Source organism: Cherax quadricarinatus, chromosome 83 (assembly GCF_038502225.1).
Source record: "Cherax quadricarinatus isolate ZL_2023a chromosome 83, ASM3850222v1, whole genome shotgun sequence".
Classification (NCBI taxonomy): domain Eukaryota; kingdom Metazoa; phylum Arthropoda; class Malacostraca; order Decapoda; family Parastacidae; genus Cherax; species Cherax quadricarinatus.
In genome coordinates this window covers 4,257,152-4,284,213 of record NC_091374.1, presented here as the reverse complement: position 1 = coordinate 4,284,213, position 27,062 = coordinate 4,257,152, and the positions used below count along the sequence as shown (strand labels likewise).

General features: G+C 35.9%; 2 protein-coding genes across 8 annotated transcripts in view; one reads left to right on the top strand and one right to left on the bottom strand.

Moving 5' to 3' along the window:
- The window catches only part of LOC128702152 (uncharacterized), a 173,650-nt gene that overhangs the window by 13,308 nt on the left and 133,280 nt on the right, over nucleotides 1–27,062 (top strand). For 3 of the 4 annotated variants that reach the window (XM_053796221.2, XM_053796222.2, XM_053796223.2), the window contains exon 4: nucleotides 1–9,278. This exon is cut by the window's left edge and continues 64 nt beyond it. In XM_053796221.2, coding sequence (XP_053652196.1) covers nucleotides 1–498 — 498 coding nt within the window. In that variant the 3' untranslated portion in view covers nucleotides 499–9,278. Of the gene's footprint in view, nucleotides 9,279–14,634; nucleotides 19,340–27,062 lie in introns of those variants that run through there. The other variant, XR_011394324.1, reaches the window with a different exon arrangement.
- The window catches only part of LOC128702252 (polycystin-2), an 89,400-nt gene continuing 84,319 nt past the window's right edge, over nucleotides 21,982–27,062 (bottom strand). For all 4 annotated transcript variants that reach the window (XM_070102731.1, XM_070102732.1, XM_070102733.1 and 1 more), the window contains one exon: nucleotides 21,982–25,276. In XM_070102731.1, coding sequence (XP_069958832.1) covers nucleotides 25,265–25,276 — 12 coding nt within the window. In that variant the 3' untranslated portion in view covers nucleotides 21,982–25,264. The remainder of the gene's footprint in view (nucleotides 25,277–27,062) is intronic.

Genomic DNA, 27,062 nt, shown 5'->3' with positions numbered 1-27,062 from the left:
ATGCTTGTGGTCATGACTTACAATGCATACTTCACCATCGCTGTTGTGGTTGGTGCTGGCCTTGGATACTTCTTTTTTGCGGTATTTGATCTTCCAAGTAGAGTCCTGGGCACCTATTATTCCACTCTTCCCAAGGTACCAACAAACTCAACCCAAGGATCAGAAGGTAATTCATGTATACGTAGTTCATATGGGACAGCAGAAACTGTGCCGTCATCTGTGGTGCTTCGTCCCGCGTCTGAGCTTGAGCAGTTTTCTCGTAATATAGACAGTATGGATTTGGCTTTTGAAAATGTTGGACATGAGCTTAATGATTCAGGGGGAGTTCATGGGCAGTGTGAGAAAGTTGCTGAAGTGGACAGCTTACTTGAGGGACCCTTGGATGAGGACTGTGGGGAGAAAGACATTGGTGAAGGCAGCATCAGTGATACCACTCATCTGCTACCTCAGGAAACCATAAAAGTTGAGGTACAAGTGCATGCTTACCCTGAAGAGTGATGGTTAGAGTCACTTAGAATACCTAAGTGAAGAGTGATGGTTAGAATCACTTAGAATTGATACCTAAGTGAATCCTAAACATTTTTCTTTGTTTATTGTTGCTTTGACATATCTCTGCACAATGCCAGTGGAACACCACTGAAAATACAAAGCTATTTTACTCTAAATTAAGCTTTAACTAATTGTCTTAATACTATACTCAACACTTGTACACTAATAACATGTACATTTGAAATTTGAATATTGAGTGATCTACCTTCTACAAGAAGGCACATTAGCTACAGTGTGGATGACAGTACATATTACTTACAAAAATAATATGTAATACTTTGCAAATTGTACTGTATGCAGTACTCGAATGTAATGTAAGTCAGTTTTGAAATTAATACAGTATACTGTGGTTAATATGATAGGTGTTGAAACATAATTTAACATGATTGAATATCTTTGAGTATGTTATCTTACCATTTCCCTTTTATGTAATTTCAAATATTAATGTTCTATGTAACATTTCTAGAATGTTAATAGGTTTAGGTTAATGCAAGTTTTCTCTCCAGTAATTCATTAGGCCAGGCATTTTAGCCATTGTGTCAATGTTAATCTTTGACTTATACTAGATCAATACTGGTTTGGCTTGAGCTGGGAGTTGTAAAGAAGAAGAAGAAGAAGAAGATATTTCTTGGGTTAGTAAGCCACTATAACCCAAGAAAGTCTAGGAGTGTAGCTTATATCTTTTGGGCTCTTTTTGGTTCCAAGATGCAGTCCACAGCAGCCAATTAAAATCCAACCACCTGTTTGCTGTTAAGTGAACAGAGGCAGCAGGTGTAAGGACATTTTTTTCACATATCTCACCATATCTGGGAATCAAGCCTGTTTTTTTGTTTTTTTTTATTCTGAAGCAAATGCTCAACCCCTGAACATGAGTTATGCATAGTACCAGTATGTTCTTGCATTTCCCATTATTCCTGCAGATGGTGTTTTTGATGCCAGTCCCGGTGTTTGTATACCTGTACTTCGGGTACCAGCCCGTGAATGTTGATGTAAAATATGGAAATTAGAGAGTTTTATTTTTTAATAAATTGGCCGTTGCCTGCCAAGGCAGTTTTATTATATGTTAAAAACACTTTTTTACATATACAATGTGCTAGACACCCATTCTTTATGTAATGTTTAATCATGCATGCAAAGTATAATTACCATATACATGTAGGCATTTCAAAGATCTGGTTAACAGCCATATTTTATGCTTAATCTCATATGCCTAGTCACATTTCTCTTTTAACATGAGACTTATTAATCACTGACTTAACCTGTAGCATAGTTTGGTTAATATATCTTTATGCATGTACATAAAATGGGTAGTACAGTACAAGGGATGAGTCATGAGTGTACATAAAATGAGTAGCACAATTAAATGTTGAAACTGGCCAGTAAAAATACGTTGTGAAGGATAATAGACATTCCTGATCCACTGCGAGGTCTGGTCACTGACTGGGCCATGGGGACATTGACCTCCCGAAAATCCTCCAGGTATAACCCAGGTACACTCCAGGTATCCCTAGAGCTTGCTTAACCGTCAACACTTCACATCCCACTGGAACATATTCATTTTCCAAGGCATTTCCAAGCTCAGTATGATTACTATTTTGTCCCTTACAGAACAATACAGTGGACCCCTGGTTTACAATATTATTTCATTCCAGAAGTATGTTCAGGTGCCAGTACTGACCGAATTTGTTCCCATAAGGAATATTGTGAATTAGATTAGTCCATTTCAGACCCCCAAACATACACATACAAACGCACTTACATAAATACACTTAAATAATTGGTCGCATTGGGAGCTGATCGTAAACCGGGGGTCCACTGTATACCAAAATGCAGCTCTGTACTTGTATTCAATGGCAGGCCCATCATTTTCACATTATTACAGCTAACATTCCCATAGTGAGGGAATCTCTTCACTTATTTAGCTTGAGGACTGTTATGGAAGGATAAGTTCTGTTTTCAGTAATGGTAGATCAACAGAACTGTTACTCCATAACAGTTACCTTATTAATAAACTTCATGTTCTTGCCGTGTTCTGCGTGCATGTGTGACAGGTACAATACATGTGAATAATGTATATTTCTTGAAAGTTTATGTTCATTAAGAACTAGTTTGATCCAAGCACTGCTTAGGAAGCAGAACTATTGATCCAAGCACTGCTTAGGAAGCAGAATTATTGATCCAATCACTGCTTAGGAAGCAGAATTATTGATCCAATCACTGCTTAGGAAGCAGAATTATTGATCCAAGCACTACTTAGGAAGCCAAATTATTGATCCAATCACTGCTTAGGAAGCAGAACTATTGATCAGAGCACTGCTTAGGAAGCAGAACTATTGATCCAATCACTGCTTAGGAAACAGAACTATAATGTAACATAGTTACATTGTAATTAATTTATTTAATTTCCTTGATGATGATAACTTGTTTAATATCATTGATTTGTTATAGTTTCCTTTGGCTTTTACTGTATTATCATTTGGTCAGTTATGAAATCATAATTTTTATTATGAAGGGTAAAACAAACACATTTGGTCATATTAATCATATGAACATTTCTACTAAATGTTTGTAATTGAGATGGTTTCATAATGAGTCTCCATTTTTAATTTATGTTGATTGAATTGAAAGGTATGATTATCATGCAGAGTTATGTGGTACAAAATTATTTTACCACCAAGTTGAAGACTAAATCTGTGAATCAGTATTATATGTTGATGGAACTGCAGGAGAAATATAGTTCGATATTGACAATAATAAAAGATTATGCAGTGATGGAACTGCAAGAGAAATGTAGTTTGATATTGACAATAATAAAAGATTATGCAGTGATGGAACTGCAGGAGAAATGTAGTTTGATATTGACAATAATAAAAGATTATGCAGTGATGTAACTGCAAGAGAAATGTAGTTTGATATTGACAATAATAAAAGATTATGCAGTGATGTAACTGCAAGAGAAATATAGTTTGATATTGACAATAATAAAAGACTTTTGGAAAAAGACAGAGGAAATGTTTTGCCATACCACTTTTCAGTAAGAGACTTGTCAATATTGTGCTTCCACTATTATACAGTACAGTATTATCAAAGAAATTATAGTTTGATCATTAATAATTTGTTTTCTGTCAAATGATTATTTAGCTTGAATTATTTGTATAGCTGTAAAAATTCTTTTTGAACATTGAAGACATTCCGAGCTTTGTGTATGTTAAACTTAAAGCTAAGCCATTTTGTATTACACTGAATTTTTTCATGTTATGCACTGTATATATTAGTTTAACATTTTTCTCAGTAAAGAATTGAGTGGTGCAGTGGCAGAGGGTCAGATACTCAGTATCTCATGTTTATTTTGCATACAGTAACTTGTTAAAGATGCAAAATTAGTTGTTGAAGGTTGTATGTGAGATGTCCGAGGTTCTCTGCGACTTCTATTTTAGCATTGTTACTAATGGAACCTCCAGAAAGAAAATAGTTGTTATTTCAGCACCTACTTGGGGGAAATTTGGAGGTGTTCCTTTGTATTCTGCATCTTAATTCATCTTTGCCATAGTTCTTGTGAAGGTTCATGCAGCTCTATCAGACCCTCAAAGAGTATTTGATAAGACTGACTCTTCCTCATGAAAAAAAAAAGATTGAAAAATCAACAGTAACATAATATGATAAACAGTTTTATTCCTCCCCTTCCTGCTACTGTCATCAGTTATTACAACACTAAAGCAGCTTACCATTAGATATAGCTCCTCTTCCCACCTCCTCCTTGCACTCTCCTTCAGTTTGCTCTCACTCCAACTCATCTTCATCCTTCTCCCCCTTCTTTTCTTTCTCTCTCTTCCCCTCCTGTCTCTCATCATCTTTTCCCTCCTCCTCCACCTCCTTTTCCCCTTCTCCTTGTTTAGTAAGGTTGTAAAGTGGCAGCCATGATTATTATACATTTAACCTTGAGATTTGATTTATATTGATATTTTATGGTTAAGGTTTATTATGTACCACTATACTGTACAGTACTGCAGTTAGAACTGCAGGCTTATCTTGCTCAAGATACAGTATAGATATTATTGTATTGTACAAGAAAGTAGTTACATAGTATATTAGTGTGTACCTTCTTGAATTTGTGAAGGTGCGTCAGTCATCAGAGCCTGGGATGGCCTGTATGTCAGTTGCATTTCTTCCTTCTAGAGGGGTGGTTGTGACTGCTGAATTATTCTCCCTCCAAAGAATTAGAATTACCCTTCCCTTCTTTGGATTAAATCTGATTATCTTTCATTCCTGAAATGCTGGATTTACTGTTTTCCCTTGAATGTAAAATTAATAATAATTATTATATATGTCATATACTCAGTAATGTTAATTATTCACTTAACAATAGTTAAACAAAACTTTAATGGTGCTGAAGGACCCATATAGGCTAAACAATCTTCTGTGAGTACTGTATAATAATAATAATAATAATAGTAATAATAATAAAAATAATAATAATAATAAAAATAATAATAATAATAATAATAATAATAATAATAATAATAATAATAATCCCTTAGTTTGGCAGATGTTGCTGATAGGTAGGTTAGTAAAAACAGTGAAGAGTGTTTATGTGGAGAGTGAGGCTCATGTTAGTGTATGTAAGGGAGTAATGGACTATTTTCCAGTAAAAGTAGGTCTGAGGCATGAATGTGTGATGTCACTGTGGATGTCTAATATATGTACAGTATTTATAGATGGGGTAGTAAAAGAAGTGAATATTGAGGTATTGGGGAGTGGTGTGGGGTTATGAAAGGTATAATTCTGAGTTATAGTTGAGGCATTTAGAGAGGATGGAGCAGAATTGGATTACCAAGGGGGTAAGTTGGAGTGGAAGGAATGAGGGGCAGGGGTCATGCCAGGAAGGATTAGAGGGAAAGTACAAAAGAGGTTTTAAAGTGGTAGGAGCATGAACATCCAACAGGCATGTGTGAGTGTGTTAGTTCTGGGTGAGTGGAGATGAGTAGTTTTTGTATGAAGGCTTTGTGTGCTCTGGAGTGATCAAGGTAACATTTATGAAGGGGTTCAGTGTAAATAGTTAACTTTACTTGAGCCCCAGTGGATAGTACAGTACCAGCACTCAAGTGGAGAAGCGTGGGTGTTGCAACTCCTACCTTAGTAAGAGACTGCTAGTGTGGTAAAAAAAGGGTAATTTAAATTTATATGTATGTGCACTTCTAAAAAGACAGCTAAGGAATAAGTGATAGAAATGTTACCTCCTTTGAGTTACTACCTTAATGGGCATGTCTGTTGTCTTGATAGTTTCCACAAAGCCTCATCCTCATCATCAGAATGCAGTACTAAAACCTCATTTAAAATATACTTTTTTATAGAGCACATAAGTTACCATATTTTCTGGCATATAAGACGCACAAGTGTGGGCTGTTTGCTGGCACGATGTTTCCCAGCAGTTGTAACATAGCATTAGTAAACAACTTGCTAAAGTATAACCCAAAGCTGACCCTTGACCCTGATTTTGAGCATATAAGACACAGACTGATTTTCCAAGACTTTTTTTTTTTTTTTTTTTGCTGGAAAATACAGTATATAGCACTTTCATCCATTTGCTGGATCAGAGAGCTGGTATTAGATTAGTAAATAGATTTTCTTTAACCATACATTGATGTTCAAATCCATGTTTTTTTATTTATCTGAAGGTCTGTCATCTCTTTTCAAAAATATTTTTGGAACCTTTCCCAAAGGATATATTAAGTGTAAATCAAGTATTTTCTGTATTGTAGACTAGGGGTAGTCTTTCCATTCAGTTTTGGGAGATGTACATTTTGCAGTTGGCGTATAACTGCAAGAAATGAGTGAGATATTGAAGTCCCAATACGACTCAGTGTTCAGCAAGCTGTTGCCCAGACTAAGGGTTGACAATCCAATTGAATTCTTTATGAAGGAAACCCAAAATTTGGTCATCTCAAAAATGTTGGATATTATCCTGACTCCACAAAACTTTGAAAAGGCAATAAATGACATGCCCATGCACTCTGCCCCAGGCTCAGACTCATGGAACTCCATGTTCATCAAGAATTGCAAGAAGCCCCTATCGCATACTTTCAGCATTCTGTGGAGAGGAAGCATGGACACAGGGGTCATCCCCCACATACTAAAAAAACAGACATAGCCCCACTCCACAAAGGTGGCAGTAAAGCAATTGCAAAGAACTACAGACCGATAGCACTAACATCCCATATTATAAAAATCTTTGAGAGGGTTCTAAGAAGCAAGATAGCCAACAACCTAGATACCCATCAATTACACAGCCTAGGGCAACACGGGTTTAGAGCAGAATGCTCCTGCCTGTCTCAGCTCCTGGACCACTATGACAAGGTCCTGGATGCTGTTGAGGATGAACAAAATAGAGATGTAGTATACATACACAGACTTAGCCAAAGCTTCCGACAAGTGTGACCATGGTGTAATAGCACACAAAATGCGTGATAAAGGAATAACAGGAAAAGTTGGTAGATGGATCTATGTCTTCCTGACAAATAAAACACAAAGAGTAATAGCAAACAGAGCTCTGTTTCACAAGGCACAGTACTCGCTCCCATTCTATTCCTCATCCTCATTTCTGACATAGAGATGTAAGCCATAGCTCCATGTCTTCCTTTGCAGATGACACCTGGATTGCCATGGCAGTGACCTCCATCAAAGACACTGCAAGACTCCAAGTGGACATCAATCAAATCTTTAAATGGGCCACTCAAAACAATATGAAGTTCAATGCGAAGAAATTTCAACTACTCAGATATGGAAAACTTGAGGAAATTAAAAATGTATCAGGGTATACGACAAATTCTAACCATACAATAGAGCAAAAAAGAAATGTGAAAGACTTGGGAGTGATAATGTCAGAGGATCTTGCCTTCAAAGACCACAACAATGTATCTACCTCATCGGCTAGGAAAATGATAGGATGGATAATGAGAACCTTCAAAACTAGGGACGCCAAACCCATGATGACATTCTTCAAATCGCTTGTTCTCTCTAGGCTGGAATACTGCTGTACACTAACGGCCCTCTTCAAGGCTGGTGACATTGCAGACCTGGAGAGCGTACAAAGAACTTTCACAGCACACATAAGTACAATAAGGCACCTAAATTACTAGAAACGGTTGAAAGTCTTTGATCTGTATTCCCTGGACTGCAGATGAGAGAGATACATGTACGTGATAATATACACTTGGAAGGTCCTGGAGGGATTGGTACCAAACCTGCACACAAAAATCACTCCCTATGGAGATGCAACATTCTCCTGATGAAAAGCAGGGGTGCCACGAGTACATTGAGAGACAACACAGTAAGTGTCCAGGGCCCAAGACTGTTCAACTGCCTCCCACCAAACATAAGGGGGATTACCAATAGACCCCTGACTGTCTTCAAGAAGGCACTGGACAGGCACCTTAAGTCAGTACCTGACCAACTGGGCTGTGGTTCGTACATCAGTTTGTGTGTGGCCAGCAGTAACAGCCTGGTTGATCAGACCCTGATCCACCATGTGGCCTGGTTTCAGACCGAGCCACAGGGGCATTGACCCCAGAAACCCTCTCCAGGTAAACTCCAGGTAACAAAGCTGAAAGTCTTTCCTGTATGTCCTGACACAGTCTCCTCAGTCTTCTAGCCTTCTCATCAATATAATAATAATAGTTATCTGTCCAAAATGTTTCCTTGTATTCCTCACCAATAACAGTGAAGGTGGAACACTATCTTCATAAAATAATTCAACATTATTAATATTTTTAATGTCTAATTTTTTTCCGTTTTCCATGGCTTACGTGAAAATTAGATGTGGCTATGGCCTTAAATTCTTTAAGTCTATGAGATTCTGTATAAACCACCTGTCAGCAATAACAACATTGCTTATAATTAGCAAACTTCATTTTCCTTCTAGGTTCTCTCCCCGAGAATCCTTTCACTTAATTAACATTAAACCTCACAATTTCAGCTTTGCTTTTTACTTTGCAAGCTGTGTGCTACTAGCACCAATAGCTTGACTGATGAAGCCGTAACCAAGAGGCCTGGTCTGGAACCAGGCCACAAGTACAGTAACTTGTGTACAGTACTATGCAGCAGTCAGGTGGCTTCTTGTTCACATTTGTTCACTGGAACTGGAAGGGGGCACACCTGGGGTCTTGTCATTTTGATGAACTTGATTTTTTTTTTTTTTTTTACCCTAACAGATATTTCCCAGCAAGGTAAGATGTCACAAAGAAGGAAACTCATTTCACCATCATTCATGCAGCACATCTTCAGAGTTCAGGCAACTCAGTTATTACCATTATTATTATTATTATTATTATTATTATTATTATTATTATTATTGTTATTATTATTATATTCACTGCAACAATTTCTTGTAAATATAATAATATTAATAATAACAATTCTAGAAAGCACTAAACACTTATGGGTATTCAGTGCTTGATCTTGGATGCCAAAGAACAGTTGTAATAGAGTGCCGGTTGTGGTGTAATTACTTCTGATGTTGATCATCAGATTCAGATGAAAACATTTGTAATGTACACTGTAATAACATATTTCTGTGATACTGTGTACTATTCTTTTAGGTTATGGGTCTTAGCTGAGACTGTACTATATATAAATTGTGATAAGTCTTTCTGTAAGTTGTAGTACAGTATAATAATTTCTTAAATATTATCAATGTTACCAGTAGTGTAAATTTTCAACATAAAATTCAATCATTTTGTCTTTTCATTTTACCTCTATGATGCTCTTTATATTCATATATTTGTTGTATGTTTTTTAATGCTTATTGTTTCTTTTTAAATAAAATGCACTAGTAGTCTTTTGTAGTGCAGTATTACCTGTTAAGGATTATGTAAAGCTGTGCAATAACGACTTAATCATTTCAAAAGTTTTGCCATGAGAAATATATGAAAGTTTATGGAGATCATTCCCTTTCAAGAGTGGCATGTAGATGTTGGTGAAGTGCTCTTGAAGCAAGAAATTGGAGCAACCCTCTCCTTCCTTGAATCAAACTCAATTGCCTCCCAGTCTCCAGTTGCTGCATACAGATATACATACCTTGCTAATACAGCAGGTGACGGGGCAGGACCACCGTTGTAAAGCAAATATTGCTTTAAAGTGAATTGCAGTGTCTTTTTCACTTGCTAGTGCATATAAAATCCTATAAACTTGCTTACACTATCATTTATTAAGTGCAATTGGACTAAAAAGATGTACAAGAAAAATAATACAAAATATGCCAAAAACCATCTTAAGAGCAAGACAAGTGCTGAAAATAATAAATATAATTGGAAAGCGCCGTATTAGCGAAGCGTTCTAAAGTGAAGCACCTTAAAGTGAGGTGTGCCTATAATTACTGTGGGTTTAGCGCTTTGTCATGAATAGAAAAATAATGATCTGCAATCATTTTATGTACATATATAGTGGCCCCTCAGGGTTTGGCTTCCAGTCATCAAACAGTGTATTAGTTTTATTTGACTCTTATAACATACAGACTGTTAAGTGTAACATACATTATTTCTTCCTATAGGAACATGTTGTATTACCATCTGTTGGGTCTTTGTTATGTTGTTCAGCTGCGTAGTGTTATCTCAGGGTTTTTCCTACTATAATATCAGAAATATTCCCTTCAAGGAGTAGGGGGCAGGGGTGACCTGATGATGGTGAAGGGCTCTCTATCCAGGGAATTGGAGCTACTTTTCTTTGGATTAAATCTGATTACCTTCCATTCCTCAGGTGCTGTATAACCTTTATAGGTGTAGTTCTTCTCCAGAAAATAATAATAATCAGAAATGTCAACTTTCCATTCCTTTAGAAATTACTACACTTGTGTTGGACAATACATTGGGCATCGTGTGTGGGTGACAGCTGTTGTCCTCTTTTCCCGTTGCTTCCATAACCTGTGTATTGTTTGCTGCTGGTTCCTGCTTAAGTCAAACAGAAAGGTATGTGTGGTTCCTGTAGTTTGTGCTGAGTAAAATTGCTGCTAAAAGTAATATTTAAAACAAGTCTTTTGCCATTTTTTTAAATTATAATAATATGGAAGGCTACTAGAAAATTATTTAGTCAATATTACTCAGCTTCTTAATAAAGTTAGATGATAATTTATAGTTTACTGTATAATATGTGGGTTTTGCAAAAATCATGTTTTTTGGGGCATTTTGTTGAATATTTACTGCAGCTGCTCAGATTTTTAGTCTGTAAATTCTACAACATTAAATAGATTGTGTAATGGAGACAGTTATATTTCAGGTCTACAGTATTTGGAAAAAAAAATTTTTTGGGGGTAACCTAAAAAACTAAATCCAACCAAACCAAACCTAACCTAACACAGTATTTATCTCAAAATCTAAGGTAGATTACATTATGCTGAGTTAGGTTTTTTGAAATTCTTCCCATAGGCACAATATATAAATGTCTCCATTGCACAACCCGCTTAATGGTGAAGAATTCATATTTTCCAACCCACTAAAGTCATTTTTTTTGCCAACACACTGGCCGTCTCCTACTAAGACAGGGTGACCCAAAAAATAAAGAAACACTTTCACCATCATTCAGTATTGACATTATCTTTCATCTATTAACAGAAAATACATTACTCAGTAGATAAAGTGATGAAATTAAACTCTAAACTACAGTATGCAGTTATTCAATAAAATCACAAGTCTTGAATGCTTTCCACTCCCTAGGCACTGTATGACCCCCACATGTTTAGTGCTTCCTATTGAATATTATAATAAACCAAATAATGAACATAAAGCATTCTTGCATACAGGAGTCTCTTTATACATTGTACATTTTCACTGTAAAAATTTTCCTCCTTAGTAAATAATACAGCCTCTTCTCACTTAATGGCGGAGTTCCGTTCCCAAACTCACGTTGGTAAACGAATTCATAGCTAAGTGAGGAGCATACTATGATGGTAGTGGATTTGTGTTAACCATCTTTGATATTGTTTTAATGTCAGCTTTGCACCATTTATAACATTTCTGGTATATTTTCAAATGTTCATACAGTACGTAGTGTACTGTATATTGTAATAAACAGAATAGTAGAGGAAATCAGCTCTAACATACATTATTTAGGTATGTAAACTGGTCAGAGAACCTGTCGTAAGTCCGAGTTGTCAGTAAACGAGTACGCCGCTAAGTGAGGAGAGGCTGTATTGTTTTTATGAATGCAGTTTAACCCTTTGACTGTTTCGGCTGTATATACGTATACATCTTACAAGCCAGTGTTTCGGACGTATATATACTCAATAATTCTATGGATTTATGGATTTAGAAAAGGCATATGATAGAGTGGATAGAGGAGCAATGTGGCAGATGTTGCAAGTATATGGAATAGGTGGTAAGTTATTAAATGCTGTAAAGAGTTTTTATGAGGATAGTGAGGCTCAGGTTAGGGTGTGTAGAAGAGAGGGAGACTACTTCCTGGTAAAAGTAGGTCTTAGACAGGGATGTGTAATGTCACCATGGTTGTTTAATATATTTATAGATGGGGTTGTAAAGGAAGTAAATGCTAGGGTGTTCGGGAGAGGGGTGGGATTAAATTTTGGGGAATCAAATTCAAAATGGGAATTGACACAGTTATTTTTTGCTGATAATACTGTGCTTATGGGAGATTCTAAAGAAAAATTGCAAAGGTTAGTGGATGAGTTTGGGAATGTGTGTAAAGGTAGAAAGTTGAAAATGAACATAGAAAAGAGTAAGGTGATGAGGGTATCAAATGATTTAGATAAAGAGAAATTGGATATCAAATTGGGGAGGAGGAGTATGGAAGAAGTGAATGTTTTCAGATACTTGGGAGTTGACGTGTCGGCGGATGGATTTATGAAGGATGAGGTTAATCATAGAATTGATGAGGGAAAAAAGGCGAGTGGTGCGTTGAGGTATATGTGGAGTCAAAAAACGTTATCTATGGAGGCAAAGAAGGGAATGTATGAAAGTATAGTAGTACCAACACTCTTATATGAGTGTGAAGCTCGGGTGGTAAATGCAGCAGCGAGGAGACGGTTGGAGGAAGTGGAGATGTCCTGTTTAAGGGCAATGTGTGGTGTAAATATTATGCAGAAAATTCAGAATGTGGAAATTAGGAAAAGGTGTGGAGTTAATAAGAGTATTAGTCAGAGGGCAGAAGAGGGGTTGTTGAGGTGGTTTGGTCATTTAGAGAGAATGGATCAAAGTAGAATGACATGGAAAGCATATAAATCTATAGGGGAAGGAAGGCGGGGTAGGGGTCGTCCTCGAAAGGGTTGGAGAGAGGGGGTAAAGGAGGTTTTGTGGGCAAGGGGCTTGGACTTCCAGCAAGCATGCGTGAGCGTGTTAGATAGGAGTGAATGGAGACAAATGGTACTTGGGACCTGACGATCTGTTGGAGTGTGAGCAGGGTAATATTTAGTGAAGGGATTCAGGGAAACCGGTTATTTTCATATAGTCGGACTTGAGTCCTGGAAATGGGAAGTACAATGCCTGCACTTTAAAGGAGGGGTTTGGGATAATGGCAGTTTGGAGGGATATGTTGTGTATCTTTATATGTGTATGCTTCTAAACTGTTGTATTCTGAGCACCTCTGCAAAAACAGTGATAATGTGCGAGTGTGGTGAAAGTGTTGAATGATGATGAAAGTATTTTCTTTTTGGGGATTTTCTTTCTTTTTTGGGTCACCCTGCCTCGGTGGGAGACGGCCGACTTGTTGAAAAAAAAAAAAAAAATTCTAGTGGCTTCAAATCAAGCAGGAGAAAGCTGGTAGGCCCATATGTGAGAGACTGGGTCTGTGTGGTCAGTGTGCACTGTATAAAAAAAATCCTGCAGCATGCAGTACATAATGAGAGAAAAGAACTCCGACCGTGTTTTTGGATTAAAACGCCGAATTTGAGGTGTATTTTCCTATAGTATTTATGGTTGTATTCTCGTTTTTTTGGTCTCATTTGATAGAATGGGAAAGATATTACAGAAATAGAGATGATTTTGATTAGTTTCATGATGAAAGCGACTTTGAAATTGAGCTCAAAATAGCGGAAATGTTCGATTTTTATCAATGTTCAAGAGTAAGCAAATCACACCACACGTCCAATACACGTCAACTGGGGAGTCTAATATTCTTTCACTAGTGCACTGATATTAATTATAATATTTATACAATAATGCAGTGGTCTGCATAACAGTAAATATTCCATTTTTTTGTGTGAATAAAAAATCTAAATAGAAAGCAAGAGGGGCCTGGAGATGTGACTAATGAACAGAGGATATGTTATTTTAGTGCCAAATATGTCTGCGTGGTTTATTCTGGACACTATTTTGAAATTGGCATCTTTTTTAATTTGCATGAAATTGACCAAATTGCCAAATTCTGACCACCTTATTGGGTACTTGAAATCGGTAAATAGGGGGTTTCTTGTACTCAATTGATAGAAAAAATGGAGTGCTAAAGAAATAGCTATGAGTTTGGTCGACTGGAACAATGGAATTGGCCGAAAATAGGGCTCAAAGTTGGCGAAATTGCCAATGCATATATTTCGCCGAGATCGCTAACTTCGCGGGAGCGTAATTCCTGATTCCGTAAGTTTTCGATCAAATTTCATACTTTTGGTGTCATTACCATCAGGAAAAGATTCTCTATCATTTCATAAGAAAAAATAATTTTTTTTTTTCCAAAAAATTTTTCAACACCAGGAGACACTTCAGGATTTGGGGTTGCAACAGTTAATATGAATTACAGATACATACTTTGAATATTGTGTGTAACAAAAAATTGTACTGTTTTAGTTTTAATTATTACTTTGATTACTGCAATATCATTTATGGATTGTTTTTTGTTCTACATAACACAGTACCTCCATTCAGATGTGACACTGTCAGCTGCTGATAGCATTAAGGATGTTGATGTCACTATTCAGTATAGAAACTACCATTTGTACATTTGTGTAATTCATACTTCTGTGCTACTGCTCAGTTGAATACTAAGAAACTTGTCATAATTATTATTTTATAGTTTTTTTGCTTAGTGATCATATATTTACCAAAAATATTTTTTTAATGAAAATCCTCAATAATTCTCATCCTCTTACAGTGTTGTGTTATGACGAAAATGAGAAAAATGAGGAAAAGAATAAAATGGTGAAGAGAGAGTGTTGCAGTAACGACCAGAGTGAGAAATGCCATCCAGTGGAGCATACAACCATCACTGTAGTGGAGACCCCAGGCACTCTCAACCTTGTGTGACCTCAGGACTTGAGCTCTGAAGCTGGAAAGTGTAGTGCTTGCACTCTAAAGGATGAGTGGGGATGGTACAGTTAGGGAGGGACATATGAAATGTGATATCCAGCTCACTTCTGGCAAGACAGCTATTGAATGAATGATGTAGAATGTTTCTTTGTTTGGGACAATGTACCTCAGTGGGAGATGGCTGGTGTTAAAAAACTAAAATAATATTAATATAATAAGTACTAATTAGACCCTAGGTCAGGGAACCAGGATAAATTAACACAAATGGGATAAAAATGAAAATCTCAAGGGATAATGAAGGCTCTGTAAACACACACATAAAATTGCAAAAAAAAAAACAATTATTATTTAATAAGCGAGGCAAATTATGAGTTATATTTTGTCAAACAAATAATTTTTAGTTTCTTCAGGTTTCTTCAAAACCTGACTTGAAAATGTTTTCAGTGAAATTCTGTAGTTCCCTAATGAGATTTTTATTTTGTCTGTTACTATTATTTATTTCATTCAGTTTGTTTTTCATTTTATTATTTTGTTAATTTTGTGTTTTATTTTTAACCCTTTCAGTCGGTCCCGTAATATTACAGCTTGAGAGCCAGTGTCGGTCCCGTAATACTACGCCAAAATTCTAGCTCCTTCAAATCTGGTGGAAGAAAGCTGGTAGGCCTACATATGAAAGACTGGGTCTGTGTGGTCAGTGTGCGCAATATAAAAAAATCCTGCAGCATGCAGTGCATAATGAGAAAAAAAAGATTGACCATGTTTTTGGTTTAAAACAGCGACTTTGTGGTGTATTTTCACATGGTATTTATGGTTGTAATCTTGTTGTCTTGGTCTCATTTGATAGAATGGAAGATATATTACAGAAATGGAGATGATTTTGATGATTTCATGATGAAAAGTACCTTGAAATTGAATTCAAAGTAGCGGAAATGTTCGATTTTTGCCGATGTTCATGAGTAAATAAATGATGTCACCGTCCAATACGTGTCCAACTTGCCAGTCTAATACACAGTCATGACTGGGTTGACATTATTTATACAGTTATGTATTATAATAATGCAGTAGTCTGCATAACAGTAAATCCTCTATTTTTGTGAGAATAAAAATTCAAAATGGAAAGCAAGAGTAATATAAGAGGGGCCTGGAAATGTGACTAATGAACAGAGAAGATGTTATTTTAGTGCCAGAAATGTCTGCCTTGTTTATTCTGGACCCTATTTTGAAATTGGCATCTTTTGAAATTTGTGTGAAATTGGCCAAACTGCCAATTTCTGACCATTTTATTGGATAGTTGAAATCAGTAAATGGGCAGTTTCTTGTACTCAATCGATAGGACAAATTGAGTTTTAGAGAAATAGCTTATGATTTTAGTCGAATGGAACAATGGAATTGGCCAAAAATAGGGCTCAAAGTGGCCAAAATCGCAGATGCATAAATATCGCTGAGATCGCTAATTTCAAAAGATCATAATTTCATAAGTTTTCCATGAAATTTCAAACTTTTGGTGTCATTACCATTGGGAAAAGGGTTAAAGTTGCTTTATCACATATAATATATTTCAACTTATGTGACTGTATTCTCCATACAGATGGATTCAATAAACTATTTTGAATTTGAATGCTCCTTGTGTTTCCTGAATTCTGTGGACTTTCAAATCTAGTGGGGAATTTTGCTGTACACAAAGTTTTTTGGGGTACTACTCAAAAAAATTTTGCGGATCTCTGAATTAGACTAAGTAATTTCGCTTGGCCGACTTCATGAGACTGAAAAATTACCTGGGTGGGCTAAATTGGGATGTCCTGACTATGGGTCAGGTAGGTGATCTTGGTTGCCAATATGACGTATTTCAGAGCATAGTTCTAGCTGCCCAGACAACTTTTGTTCCGAGTAGGGAAATTAGATCTAACAAAAATGATCCCAAATGGATGAGCAATAGATTAAAACATCTCATTGGTCAAAAGAGAGGCATATATAGGCGTATCAAAAGAGGGGATGGGCAGTTAAGAAATCAATATATTCAACTAAAGAGAGAAACAAAGAAAGGAATAAGAAAAGCAAAAAGGGATTATGAGGCTAAGGTCGCAAGGGATTCAAAGACTAACCCAAAAGGGTTCTTTCAGGTATACAGAAGTAAGATTAAGGACAAGATTGGCCCACTTAAGAGTAACACTGGTCAGATCACTGACAGTGATAAGAATATGTGTGAAATTCTAAATACCTACTTCCTCACATTTTCACCCAGGAAAATACTAGCGATATTCCTGAAATAATAGATTATGTAGAACAGGATGATGATAAACTATGTACGATTGCAGTAACTAGTGACATGGTCCTCAGACAAATAGAGAAACTAAAACCTAACAAATCCCCAGGCCCTGATGAACTGATCGCAAGGGTGTTAAAGGAATGTAAAGAGGAACTTAGCATACCTTTGGCTAATCTTTTTAACATATCACTACAAACTAGCATAGTGCCTGATAAGTGGAAAATGGCAAATGTAATACCTATTTACAAGGCAGGTGACAGGTCCTTGGCTTCGAACTATAGACCAATAAGCCTTACCTCCATAGTGGAAAAATTTATGGAATCGATAATTGCCGAAGCAATTCATAGCCATCTTAACAGGCACAGATTGATTAATGAATCTCAACACGGTTTTACAAAGGGGCGTTCCTGTCTTACGAATTTACTAACTTTTTTCACTAAGGTGTTTGAGGAGGTAGATCATGGTAATGAATATGATATTGTGTATATGGACTTCAGTAAGGCTTTCGATAGAGTTCCACACCAGAGGCTATTGAGGAAACTTAAGGCACACGGAATAGGAGGAGAAATTTTTTCCTGGGTAGAGGTATGGCTGACAAATAGACAGCAGAGAGTTTGCATAAATGGGGAGAAATCAGAATGGGGGCACGTCACAAGCGGTGTTCCTCAGGGGTCAGTGTTGGGCCCATTGTTGTTCACAATTTACATAAACGACATAGATGAGGGAATGAATAGTGACATTAGCAAATTTGCTGATGACACCAAAATAGGCCGTCCAATTCATTCTAATGAGGATACTAGAGCACTCCAGGATGATTTGAATAGACTGATGCAATGGTCAGAGAAGTGACAGATGCAGTTTAATATTGACAAATGCAAAGTTTTAAATGTTGGACAGTTAAATAACCATGCCACATATAAACTAAATAATGTAGATCTTAATACTACTGATTGTGAAAAGGATTTAGGAGTTCTGGTTAGCAGTAATCTAAAACCAAGAGAACAGTGCATTAGTGTTTGCAATAAAGCTAACAGAATTCTTGGCTTCATATCTAGAAGTATTAATAATAGAAGTGCTCAGGTTGTTCTTCAACTCTATACGTATATCCTTGGTTAGGCCTCATTTAGACTATGCTGCTCAGTTCTGGTCACCGTATTACAGAATGGATATAAATGCTCTGGAAAACGTACAGAGGAGGATGACAATGATGATCTCATGTATCAGAAATCTTCCCTATGAGGATAGACTGAGGGCCCTAAATCTGCACTCTCTCGAAAGGAGTAGAATTAGGGGGGATATGATCGAGGTGTATAAATGGAAAACAGGAATAAATAAAGGGGATGTAAATAGCGTGCTGAAAATTTCCAGCCAAGACAGGACTCGCAGCAATGGTTTCCAGCTGGAAAAATTCAGATTCAGGAAGGATATAGGAAAGCACTGGTTTGGTAATAGTCGTGGATGAGTGGAACAAACTCTAGAGTACAGTTATTCAGGTTAAAACGTTGTGTAGTTTTAAAAATAGGTTAGATAAATACACGAATGGGTCTGGGTGGGTGTGAGTTGGACCTGACTAGCTTGTGCTGCTGAGTATAGTGCCGTGCTCCTTGAGTGGAGGTGGCCAGACTGGGTGGGTCATTGGGCTAATCCGGGGGGGGAGGGGGGAGATATGGACCTGCTCCGCATGGGTCAGTAGGCCTGTTGCAGTGTTCCTTCTTTCTTATGTTCTTATGTTCTAGTGCAAAATGCTATTTTATATCTTTACCTTTGGCCATACATCATATAATTAACCATTTTATTAATGTAGAATAAATGTCTTGTCTTAGGAATACTGTACATCTGTTTATCCAGATTCTGGGTATTCAAAAATTTGAACTGCTTAACAAAGTTAGATTAAATTACACAAATCTTTAAAATTGAGTTTAGTAAATGGTTCAGTAGTGTTGCAGTCATTTTGTTACAGTTTTCAGTATTACATGTATTATTACAATCATAACTAAGCACTAAACCCATAAGGATCATACAGCTCACAGTTTTCAGTAGCAATAATTTGTATGCTAAGCTTTGTGTCTTGCTAGTATTTTCCAAACAGAAAACTGCAATGTATGACCCTTGTAGGTTTAGTGCTTCTTTTTGATAATAATCCCAACAGAAATACTACACAGTCTCTCCTCACTTAGCAATGTATTTGTTTACCGACACCTCAGATTTACAACAGGCTTTCTGACCAGTATGCATGCCTAAATAATGTATATTAGAGCTGATTTCCCCTATTCTGTTTATTACAGTATACAGTACACTTTTTTGTATGGAAATCTACTTCACAATATTCCTTATGGGAAAAAATTCGGTCAGTACTGGCACCTGAACATACTACTGGAATGAAAAAAGTTCGTTAACCGGGGGTCCACTGTATAGTACACTTTTGTATAAACATTTAAAAATACACCAGAAATGTTATAAATGGTGCAAAGGTGACATTAAAACAATATCAAAGATAGTTGACACAAACCCATTACCATTATAGTATGCTCCTCACTTAGCAATGAATTCGTTTACCAATGTGGTCTTAGGAACAGAACTCCATCATTAAGTGAGGAGAGGCTGTACTGTACCAGTGTATAGGACAGTACAGTAATACCTTGCATAGTGTGGTTTTGAACAGTACAGGTTTTGATATAATATTATGTACTGATATTGGACCTCTGCTATGCACCAGACTAGTGCGATACCAATTTCAGTATCACCCCAGATTCCGAGCAGTGAAGTTGTGTAGTCTTTTTTATATTTATCTTTCGTAATTTCTTCATTTGCTTGTGTGTGCAAGAGATCCACTTGTATCGATCTGTACTAAGCAAACGGCTAAATATTTTAGCGATCCGATACATTTAATTGTATTGTTAGAACTCATTACATTAAAACACATTATAATATTACTCTGTACAGTATTTTTTTGACATTCACTGTTATGTTGTTTTTCCTTTTTACTTTGATGGTACAGTTCTCACTACATGTTTTAGTGTGGGATACCTTAAATAAGGCCTTATAAAGTCTAGGAGAATACTTACATTCATGATTAGTCATCCTCAGTCTCTGAAATCTTTTCACCAACCCTCTCAACAGGCTATTTAAGCTATTACAAAAATAGGGATATATTCCAGACAGGTATATACAGAATATATTCTAGACAGGTATATACAGAATATACAAGTTAGGCATTTTTCTATTCATAACAAAAGGATGCACACCCTTAGCTGTTCAGTCAGTACAATCACATGGTCCATCTGAAACAATTAGTACTCCTTCCCTCCTGATGACCTGTAGTCACTCTGAGTATAATGGTTACATCATATTCAAATACAAATCTTACCTCTGGGGGCACTCACATCTTGCCCTGAAGCAAGAGTGGAGGAGGTCCTGCCATGTTGGCACCACAACAACGAGAGAGAGAGCACCTCTCTCATTTTCCCAACAACAAAAGACTGTTGACATGCTCAGTTCTTTAGTTACTACAATAATTTTATTTTTCCATGACTACACCTTATTTTACTTTAGAAAAAATATATAAACTTTATAACTTACTTTAATTGTGTGTGTATAGTACATTATTATTAAAATCAAAAAGAAGCGCTAAGCCACAAGGACTATACAGCTGTGTATAGTACAACCTATTTATATTGACCTCTCAAGGGAGGTTCCTCGACGCTGGTGAGGGGCTCTTGATCTAGGGAATTGGATCTGTGCTCCAGTTCCCTGAATTAAGCCTGGATACCTTCCCCCCCTACAGGTGCTGTATAATCCTATGGGTTTAGTGCTTCCCCATGATTATAATAATATTTATATTGAAAAAACAAGGCTTGACTCAACTGACTTTTTTTTTCCCCATAAGAGTGCTCTGCCCTTATGACAGAATTAAAGCAGTTGTGCCCCCAGCAGTTCAATATAATTAGATATTCTAGAGTAACTGCTGCTTAGATAAATACATGTTGGGTCCTATAGCCCTATAGGACTCATTAACTGCACTATGCAAGGTATTGCTGTATATTTTAATGAAATAAAATGGTTTTTATCTTCATATGTTCATGTTAGCCAGACTAGAGTCCTGGAAATGGGAAGTAAAAATTGCTTGGGATATTGGCAGTTTGGAGTAACATCTAAACTGTTGTGTCTGAGCACCTCTGCAAAGATAGTGATTATGTATGAGTGATGGTGAAAGTGTTGAATGATGAAAGCTTTTTCTTTGTTTTTTTTTTTTTTTTTCTTTTTGGGTCACCCTGCCTCGGTGGGAAACGGCCAACATGTTAAAAAAAAAAAATAATGTTTGACTTTCACTAGCAGCCTCTGGATGGGAAAAATGTGAATGTCAGTTTTTAATCACTGGACATTCATAACATTGTTTACAGTCTGTCACAAGTGAAAGGAAGGTACAGTATTATCTTTGTCAGAATTTGAGGATCTTAATAATTATAAGTGATTCATTCTTGGAAGAACATCAGGTGTTACTATTGCTTTATTTAAGTATTATTTTGATCTCATATAAGTTTCATCCATATATTGCGGCATAAAAGATTCTAATCGCAGTATCCAAAAAATCCATAGCTGAAAAGAGCTTGGTCCAAAACAGTTTTAACTTACACACGTATTTGTAGAGTATTTGTCATCTGCGCATCTCTGGCAAGACAGTGATAGTGTGAATGATGGTGAAAGTCTTTCTTGGGAGGCGGCAAGAATTAAAAAAAAAAAAAAACATAATTTCACACATGTGAGCAGTATTGATATTAATACATGTACTATATTGCTCTTTAAAAAGTGCTTATCTTCATATTGATGAATGAAAGATTAACCAAATTACAGTATTTATTACATGTTTTACACTAACAAGATAAGGATAACTTCATGAAATTATCAAAGGTAAGGAATACTATGAGGAAGTGAATAAATAATATATTTCAGATATAATAATATAAATTAATACAAAAGTACTGAAATTATACACATAAGCAATAACACCAATTTACATATATAATGCCCATACAAAATTATGTGTGTGCATCCTCATTTCTGATGCTATAAATGCCAATGATTCTTGACCTTGGAATGTCATCCTTCCACCTGACACATTTGACTGGATTACTGAGATCTATATTCTTATACAAGGAGGAAAGATGACCAGGGGTCAATACAGTACTTCTAATACAGCATTACAGTTGTATTTTGCCAATTACATTATTTCTCAGGGCTCAAAATTAAATTGTAACTAAAAGCTTAAAATACTGTAGATCAAAATATAATATTAATGTTTTGTAACCATAGAGAGGTAAAATAAACAGCATGACAGAAGTATGTGTGCAATGAGAGTCTAAATATCTCAAAGTATGTATAGACTCTAGTATTGTCATATAGAATAACTCACCAAGTGACATGCCTTTATTAAAAGTTGTGTTTCATTATTTGTATGTACAGTATAAATCATTTTAATCTGGATGCTCTTCAATATTTTCTGTACATATTTTAACAAGTTTAAGAGCTAAGGCTTATTGCAGAGCCCACCTAAATTAAAAGAAATTAACTTTTTAACTATAATTTGTTCCTGATTTATGAAATCTGACTAAAAAAAAAAAAAAAAAACTTTAAAGAAATTAGGAAACCAGTTTGTTTAACAATGCAGTTCTGTGCACTGAAATTTAAACACGACAATTGTCTGACGAGTGTGAGGGTTGCATGCAGCTCTCATACTAGTCTGCAGTGTAAATTGGCTTCTAGCATTTGAAGTAAGTGGCTGGCTACCTACCAATCTTTTGCATTATTATTAATGTTACATTCATTGAAGGGCTAAACCCACAGGGACCATGCAGCACCAGGGAAATGGGAAGCAATCAGATTCAATCCAAGAATAGGTAGGGTAGTTCAAATTCTCTGGATCAAGAGTGATTACATGTGCATCATTCCTTTATTTTCTGCAGACAATGTTCCACACTATTCATAATGAGTTCCAAAAGGCCAGCCATTGAGTGGTACAGAGGATAAGAGGAAGAACATTACTTCAAACACAAAATAAGATGATGTATGTCAAGGTGATTCAACTAATGAAATGTACCTTTTAATGACATTCATATGAAATTCATAAAAAAAAGATAAAACCATATTGAGAGCTGTAAGTCATGTTTTCAAAAAGATTATATGATAGATTCTGATTTTGAGCAGAAGTTCTACAAACTCACACTGGATGCATTTCCTTAATTATAACTCTTAATCAGTGCTGTATGACCCTTATGAGTTCAGTTCTTAGTTATGATTTATGTGTATAACTCTTAATATTAAAATTCACAAGAGAGTATATGTGAACCAATAAATCTATTGAGCATGTTTTCGAAAAGATGATAGGGCCTGTTCAAATTCATTAGCCAATAGCATGCTGCATCCCCCACCCCATCTTGATGGAAAGTTCAATGGCAGTATTTCTATAAATTTGGCTCTAACATGAATTTGGACAAGATCCTGTAAGTATATTTATATACTGTAGTATGCTTTTTTACTAACTTTTGTCTTTTGTTTTTGTACTTCTTCCTGTAATTGATAAAATGTGTAGAACTAGTGATATGTTCTTCATTTAGGTACTCAATCAAGCACAGATGGTTGGTATAATATTTGTAGAAAACAATGTCCGAGCATGAGTTGGTCAGCTCCTTGGTGCACCAACTCTACTCCTTTATACAAGTTATTTGGTCTGCTCTCACTGTGTACATAACATTTATGAAAAGAATATTCAGAAAGAAATGTATGATCACAAGTTTTCCTAAGAGTTTTTGTTTAAATAATTCCTTAGGATTAATTTCTCAACAAATTATTGACTTCATAAACTTATGAATTTTGTTTGACACTCTAGGACCAAATGCTCAACAAACTGACTTCATAAAGCACTTCCTCAGAAGCTTGTTCACTGGGAAAATACCATCCATTACCTCTTTGGATTCCAGTACATTTAATTAAAATACAGAATAATTGTTGAACTTAAACTTCTAAAAAGAAAATAAATGTTACCTTAATTTACACTATGTTGGACAGATCTCTCTCTGTTTTGCATTTATTATGCATGTGTTTTTACACTAGATTCATCTTGTCCATTAAAGAAAGATCAGAATGTCAACATGTGCAATTGGCTGGATTACTGACTGTTTGTACTTAGTGTTGTTGACATCCGGGTCAAATACAATGATTACCTTCATATACCAGGAAATATACATATGTTCCATTCAATATAAACAGGAACAATTGACAATTACTGTAAATTACCATCACCTAATTTAGCACCTTAAAACAGTGATGCAAACAAAGATCTGTCCAACAATGAGGCACATGTATCACAGTTCACAATGGATGCTTCCAACAAGTGCTTTCAAAATATCCATGTTATATGCAAATTTTAAACAAAGTAGAATAAATGAACTGAATAAGTATGATCTGCCCTTTGCACTCTCAAAATTGACAGTAAAATGAAAAAAATAACAGATATCTCCTGACTGTAAGGCCTGCATGTTTTCACCTTCAATTAAAAAATATATTTTGGAATGGTAGAAAAACACTTGGTGCAAAGCAAATCTTTGTTATAGATTACATTTTGCTCTGGGTAGCTTCATCATGTCATTAATTAATCAGGCTCTACCTAGAATGAAACAATTATAATAAAGGTCTGGTGTGCACCAAGTGCCTTTCTACCATACTTGTTCACAATATCTGCTATCCTATATATATTTTGGAACTTTTAATTACAAGGGGATTAATTATTTTATATCCTTGAGAGGGAGACACCCGTTCCTACAGTCTACTCTGATGCACCGCTGGCACCATCACCTGCTACCTCTCTATTATCTAGCTTTGACTCGCAAGACTGGCTCATTTTTGTGAATTTAATAATAGTAACTCTATAATAACTCCCTGCTAAATAGTAAATTGTATATAGTTTTCACAGTGGTTATGGAATGCTGACATTGCAACTTTAAAGTAAACTGGTGATTGAACTCTGCCTTTATCACAAGACCTCTTCTGATACTGAAAGTTGCCATTCTTCATTTTATCACATAAAGCGCTGGCTTATAATTCAATAATCACTGCAGAGCTACCTATATACTGTATTAAAACAGATGCTTAAGGATTCCAGGTGAGCATTGAGCTGTGTGACTTATGCTACCACTATGCAACAAACTGCTCACACTTATTTTTGTCCCTGAAAAGAAAAAAAATATTAATGCCTTTATCATTAATATATCTATCACCTAAAAAAGTGAATGGATGAAAGTTATCAGAAGTCATTTTATCACTAATTATACATATTTTTTATTGCAAAGTTTCCAAGCGAGCATAATCAGACTGACAATTCAATGGTTCAGATTATAATCACTTAGGAAGTGGTTTAAATTCTGAAAGTTGTTTTACATTAGTTACAATGGTATAACATACCTTCTTCCTTCAAAGGAATGCCTTGATGCTAGTAAGGGGCTCTTGATCTAAGGAAATGGACCAATCTTTTCTTCCATTCTTACAAGCAATGTGGAATCCAGAGATCGGCAAACATTTTGGGTATTACCCCAAAGCAAATTTGTGTATGTATAGTAAAATTACCCACTAGATTAAAAATTATTTGTTTGAAAAAATATAACTTTCATAATTTGCTTGGTTATTAAGTACTGTAATAAATTTTTGTGGAATTTTATTTATATGCTTATTGAGCCTTTATTACCCCCGAGATTTTCATTTAACCTTATTTGGGGTAATTTACCCTGGTTCCCTGACCTCTGGTATAATCCCTATGGGTTTAGCACTTGGACCTGTCATTGCCATATGGAAAGTCTGTTTAAGTTGATTGTCTATTAAAACCAAACAAAATATTTTACCATGATCAAAACAGTAATGGAATTTTTTGGATTAAATCAACTTTGCCCAATGACTCAAGAATTGTTTGTAAAAACAAAGAAAAATCTCAGTTGACAGACTTCGTTTAAGTCAGAAATAAAATTACCCAACCTACTGTACGAATAATCCCCTCAAGGAAGGTTCCTTGATGTTGGTGAGGGGCTCTTGATTTAGGGAATTGGATCTGTGCTCCAGTTCCCCAAATTAAGCCTGAATGCCTTCCACATCCCCCCCCCAGGCGCTGTATAATCCTCCGGGTTTAGCGCTTCCCCCTTGATTGTAATAATAATAATGTACGAATAACAGACAATTCTGGATTTAACTGACCTCGTCCACTGCTTCTGAATGTTGTACAGCCACAGATTTTGACTATTAAATTCAAAATTTGTTAAATTGGAGTCTGTTAAATCAAAGTTTTACTGAGCACTGTTGCAAGGTTTACTATGATTACTGGGATAAAATAAGTTTGAGGCTCATCTAACATTACTCATATACAGGTGAGCCCTGCTTATACAGCAGGTTAGGTTTCTAGCTACTACAGAGCCCCACTTATATAACAGGTTAGGTTCCGGGCTACCACTATAAAGTGAAACATATACCTTTCTTTTTTTTATTTCTCTCTCTCTCTCTCTCTCTCTTTTTATTTTCAAATTCCTGATAAGATGTTTACACTATCATATATTAAGTGGGCAATAGAGCTAGGCATAAAAAATGCATATACAGTACACACATTACTTACCTTAAAATATTTTCATCCTTAGTGTAGTGAATATATTTAGTGTAGGAAGTCTGAATAAATGAAGGATGGGTATAACTGAAAACTGCTTCGGTAGCAAAATGCCATTAAGTGAAGTGCTGTAAAGCGGGGCCCACCTTGAAGAAAGGGGTCCCAATACTAAACTAAAAATTTTCCACTTTTCCACTAAGGTAGGGTGACTCAAAAAAAGAAACACATTCACCATCACTCACTATTATTATTATTATAATATTCATGGGGAATATAATAGTGCCTGGGGAAATAGAAAGCGATCAAGTTTGGCTGAGGGAAAGGAACAGCAGGTCCAATTCCTTGGATCTAAGCCCCTTTGCAACATCAAAGA